The sequence below is a fragment of the Stylophora pistillata genome, chromosome 6 (assembly GCF_964205215.1).
Source record: "Stylophora pistillata chromosome 6, jaStyPist1.2, whole genome shotgun sequence".
Taxonomy (NCBI): domain Eukaryota; kingdom Metazoa; phylum Cnidaria; class Anthozoa; order Scleractinia; family Pocilloporidae; genus Stylophora; species Stylophora pistillata.
Genome location: NC_142524.1, coordinates 17,219,668 through 17,224,574, shown reverse-complemented (window position 1 = coordinate 17,224,574; position 4,907 = coordinate 17,219,668). Strand labels below are relative to the sequence as shown.

At 40.0% G+C, this 4,907-nt stretch overlaps 3 protein-coding genes across 3 annotated transcripts in view; 1 reads left to right on the top strand and 2 right to left on the bottom strand.

Annotated features, from left to right (window-relative positions):
* The window catches only part of LOC148728578 (uncharacterized), a 1,321-nt gene extending 102 nt beyond the window's left edge, over positions 1-1,219 (top strand). The window contains exon 1 of the mRNA XM_088724712.1: positions 1-1,219. This exon is cut by the window's left edge and continues 102 nt beyond it. Within this exon, the coding sequence (XP_088580838.1) occupies positions 1-1,129 (1,129 nt within the window). The 3' untranslated portion in view covers positions 1,130-1,219.
* Positions 1,220-1,365: 146 nt separating this feature from the next.
* On the bottom strand, positions 1,366-3,946 carry LOC148728577 (uncharacterized). The gene has a single exon (XM_088724713.1). It carries the CDS (start codon positions 3,944-3,946, stop codon positions 3,143-3,145), a length of 804 nt encoding a protein of 267 aa, XP_088580839.1. The 3' UTR covers positions 1,366-3,142.
* Positions 1,366-3,949, bottom strand: LOC148728576 (uncharacterized). The gene has a single exon (XM_088724714.1). The coding sequence runs from the start codon at positions 3,065-3,067 to the stop codon at positions 2,393-2,395; it is 675 nt and encodes a 224-aa protein (XP_088580840.1). The 5' UTR covers positions 3,068-3,949; the 3' UTR covers positions 1,366-2,392.
* Between the last annotated feature and the right edge of the window lie 958 nt (positions 3,950-4,907).

Genomic DNA, 4,907 nt, shown 5'->3' with positions numbered 1-4,907 from the left:
CTTCAAACAGGGCTACAGCAATCTGGAAATACTTGAATTTTTGAAACTCCACGACATAGCTATCAGTTTATCAACCCTGAAAAGACGTCTTCGATCCTTAGCCCTGTCGAGAAGATCCACCATATCTGATGATCAACTGAAGAATGCCATCGAGAAGGAACTTGGGAAAAGTGGTTGTTTTGTGGGATACCGTAAGATGTGGTCCAGGCTCAGAAAGAAGGGGGTTATTGTTAAAAGAGCAACCGTCATGAGGTGTCTCAGAGAGCTCGATCCTGATGGCGTGAATAGCAGACGAAAAAAGAGGCTGCGTCGAAGGGCTTACCACTCGAAAGGACCGAATTTCATATGGCATATCGATGGCCACGATAAATTAAAGCCCTATGGCTTCAGCGTGCATGGATGTATCGATGGCTTTTCAAGAAGGCTTATTTGGCTGGAGGTGGGCTCCACAAACAAAAACCCAGAAGTGATTGCAAAATACTATTTGGACGCTGTAAAGCAGTCAGGTGGCGTACCAAGAAAGATCAGATCGGATGATGGAACTGAAAACAGTGTCATTGAGGCAATCCATACTTACCTTAGGTCTTCACACAATGATGATAATGCCGGTGAGAGATGCTTTGTCATTGGCAGATCAACAGCAAACCAAAGAATTGAAGCCTATTGGTCCCAACTTGTAAAAGATGGCCCTGGTTGGTGGATAAATTTTTTCAAAGATTTGTCAGACTTGGGCCTATTTAATGGCTCTGACCCTGTTCACCAGGATTGTATTCGATTTTGCTTCATGAACATATTCAGACAAGAGCTTTATCAAGTTGCTGAAATGTGGAATCAACATCAAATAGCATCAAGCAAATTTGGTAACAGCACTGGTCCTAGAGGAAAACCCGACTGCATGTATTTCCTGCCCCACCTCTATAACACAGAGGACTTCAAAGAAGACATTGATCTCCATGAACTAGAAGAGTTTAATGATAATTCAACCATGTGTTCCGCTGATTTTAGTGAAGAGTTTGAGGAGTTTGCTTTAATAGTTATGAATGTTCTTGGACGGAGCTTACCACAAGATGTTAACGAAGGACTTGATCTCTATCTGCGACTAATTCAAGCGATTGACAGGTTAACGTAATAAATGAGCTTTTCTGATGCAGTGCTAGGTTTCCAGACTTCCTTGGTTCAACTGACCTGTCGTAATTGGATAGACGTACAGAGGAGAGGTACTTTTAAGTATCTATTATCTCTCCTCTGCAAATCTATCTCAAAAATATCTTCATGGCCTGCTCTTTTGCCAAGAGTTATATTATTGTTGCACTTCTTTCTGTAAAAACAGAATGCTTATGATATGAAAATAAAACAAAACGCAAACACTGGAAAATCTCAATATCCTTTAATAATAGCACACACATCTTGGAATATTCTGTCCAAGCGCATACTGACAACTTAATAACCAAAATCCTAAAGAACTGGCACCAAGCCATCTGCCCTCACGTTTTCCCTCTCTAATTCTCCTGAACATTCAAGCTTTGCTTTGCTTAAGCCTTTTCAAGGCAGCAAATCATTTTTAACTGAAGCATTGTGTGATAGTGACATAAACTGGAAAGGGACAAGGCAAATGAATTGGGCCAGTTAATCAAATGTAAACTGAACATGTATAACATACTTCTTAGTTACCTAATTGATGAGCAAACTTAACCCAACATGTGAGGCATTGTTCTTGTGTTAATGATCACAGTAAGGGAACCGCAAAGAACATAAGGGAGTACATATGGTTTGATTACAAACAGTGCTATCTATCTCAAGATTGAAAACCTGTCACATGCAGAAAAAAGAAATGCTTCAGAACAATGTTTGTTCTGTCTTGTTTGCTTGTTTTTTTTGCAATTTTTAGAGTATGGACTGAAAGAATGTTGACATAATGAAGAGGATTGACTTGGGAAATAAATTCTTTAGTCAGTCCATTCTTTTCATGGTTAGCATTGTTTCCCTCCTAATCCTTAAACAAAACATGTAAAAAAACAAACAAAGAGCCAAACCAAAAGTAGGAAATTGAGATAAGACAACAAGAGCAGATAAATAAATGCCAAGTTATTCATAATCATCACAGGGCTATGCAACCCTCCTTGGGTGAAGGTTGCAGAGGAAACAACACAACAATATCAGGTCATTTGGTCAATAACAGGCAAATAATTCCTACTATAACCAAAATTGACACAACCAGGTACAAGTCAAGGAAGAAAATCAAAGTTCTAAACAAAATGTCCCCTCACAATTTGATAGTATGAATTCATTGAGGCGTTTCCCTCCCTCAAAGTAAAACTATAAGAAATATTTAATACTACATGTAGTCACGAGTGTGAATCTGCATGATGACAATGCGGCTTGAAGAGTTAACTCACATAATGTCCATTTCCCAGCTACTTTTTTCCAAAATATTATTGAACTGCTGTCTCAATTCAACAAAATTGGAATAAGTGGAAGGCAGTTCCAGAAGCGGCCCACACGTGTGAGCTATAGGTCTGGAACTAGCACCTTCCAGTCTGGTAAAGGAGACTTCAATCTTGTTGGTAATTAAGACATCAGAAGCTGTTGTGAACCTTAAGAACTGGACTAGTTTTGCATTGTCTAATCCTCGTATGTATCTTTGCAGAAATTTTAGAGCATCTCGTTCTGCTTCAGTGTTTGGCTGTGCTTCAAGTGAATTAAGAACTTTCTTGTTTGTTGGATTAATTCTATCATAAAAGCCTTGGATACCTGCAATAGTCTGAAACTGGGGATACTGTTTCAGCTCTTGGACAATAGGCTGCCAGGTGGCAACCATGACATGAGGTTTCTGTATCAGCTCCTGATTGGCAATCTCTACAAGCACTTTCTTGATATTCTCTGGACTGACCTGTGACCTACAATTGAATCTCTCTAGGAAATCAAACAAATCATCATTTTCATCTGCAAAGTCAGCTTTTCCAAGAAAATTTGTAACTAGCTCTTCTTCTACAGGAGACAAGTATTTAATGAAAGACTCAAGAACAATGCCTTCAGGAACTTCTGCATCAAACAGGCAGTAGCACATGAAAGCCTTTGATAAGAACAAAGGGAAATAGGAAACTGATCTAAACCCCTTCACCAAAATTCGACCAATAGCTATCTACTCCTTAATGAAATGATCATGCCTCTCAAAGGGTACTCTTTCTCTTTCCCCTATTGTCATGCTATTTGCAAACTCCTTCCAGAATAAAGGGAAAACTTCTCTTGAAACTCCAATACCCACACCCTCTTCTTTTTGCCCCCTCTCATTGATAATTGTAAACACTAACTCAGATTGCAACATTTTCTCATCTTTAAAATGCTCAATCCTATCTTTACAAATACATGAACGATGAACTGTTAGTGAAAGCCCCTGCCCGGCAATTTCACCATTTTCTGAAACTATGCATTCAGCTGATTCTCTTGCCATACCAACTGTAGGTAATTGGACATAACCTCCCTCTTCAAGCACTCCACAAGGCCCGTCTAAAGTGCTAGGGGACACTTCGTCCTCACTTGGTGAAACAAGCCTTTGATCTTGATTATCTTGACTTTGCACAGTTGGATGACAGGTGTCTCGTTGAAAATGGGCCAAACGGAGCTCTCTCATTTCATGCACAGACACTGGACTAATAAAGGAAGTCAACTGATCATTTGCATGAATGCTTTCGGGCTGAAACTCTTCAGGTTGTTCAGTGTCAACTGAATTGGCCATGAGACTTTGCTGGTACTCGAGGTCCTGCTCACAACGGACACAGTTTTGTCCTTTCTCAAGAGAACAGCTACAGACATTGCACACCTCGCTATCATCAGATTTAGTAGTACATGCCGTTACTGATACTGTGACAGAACTTACTTTTGTGGATGACGTGTTGTCTGTGTTTGTCGCCTCAACGTAATTGCTGTCTTCAAATTCATCACCCATAAGATGTCGTGGTTAGGTGCGTAGGTAAAAGTAAGTGGAGGAAGGATACAATCCATTACTCTTCAGGTAGTCTTCCACAGTTCCTTTGCCGGGAAAATCGAAAATTGCCATCCCCGTTGTGTCACAGATCCATTTGTTCATTTCGTCTATATGACCAGCAAAACTGTTCTTTCCACCCGGGAAAAACAACGCACACGCCCTCTCCACAAGCTCTTCCATCTTCAGTTGATCTGCATCAGTATATGTTATAAAGCGATTGCCACCGCCATTCTTTTGACGAACAGTAACAAACTTTTTCTTAGTTTGGTCATAATGCATCCATCTTACTTGTACCCTGTGCTGCTTTTCAATTTTCCGCTTCTTGTTTGAACTGCTTTTGCCTCTACTGCCATGCCGAATTCGGTTCAGAAGACCAGATAGTCGGTTGAACGTTCGCGATGAAAATGTATTCGGTGTCGATCCCGCCGAGTCCGACCCTTCCTCAATTTGGCCACTATTATGTTGGCTAACAGAGGACACCGTTTCTGATTCAATAGAATTGGAGCGCCTCAACTCCTCCCGCACAGTTTGTCTTATAATAGCGTCCATCGTACAAAATGGCCGCCAAACAAACAACACGTGCAACTTGCAACACATCGAGAGAGATCTGGTGACTACTCAAAAAATAAAACTGGACTGTGACCCATGCATGTGTCACAGTCCAGTTTTATTTTTTGGGTACCCAAGAAATAAAACTGGACTGTGACGCATGGATCACAGTCCAGTTTTATTTTTTGTACCCAAAAATAAAACTGGACTGTGATCCAAAAAATAAAACTGGACTGTCAAAAAAAATAAAACTGGACTGTCAAAAAAAATAAAACTGGACTGTCAAAAAAAAAAAATAAAACTGGACAGTCAAAAAATAAAACTGGACTGTCAAAAAATAAAACTGGACTGTCAAAAAATAAAACTGGACTGT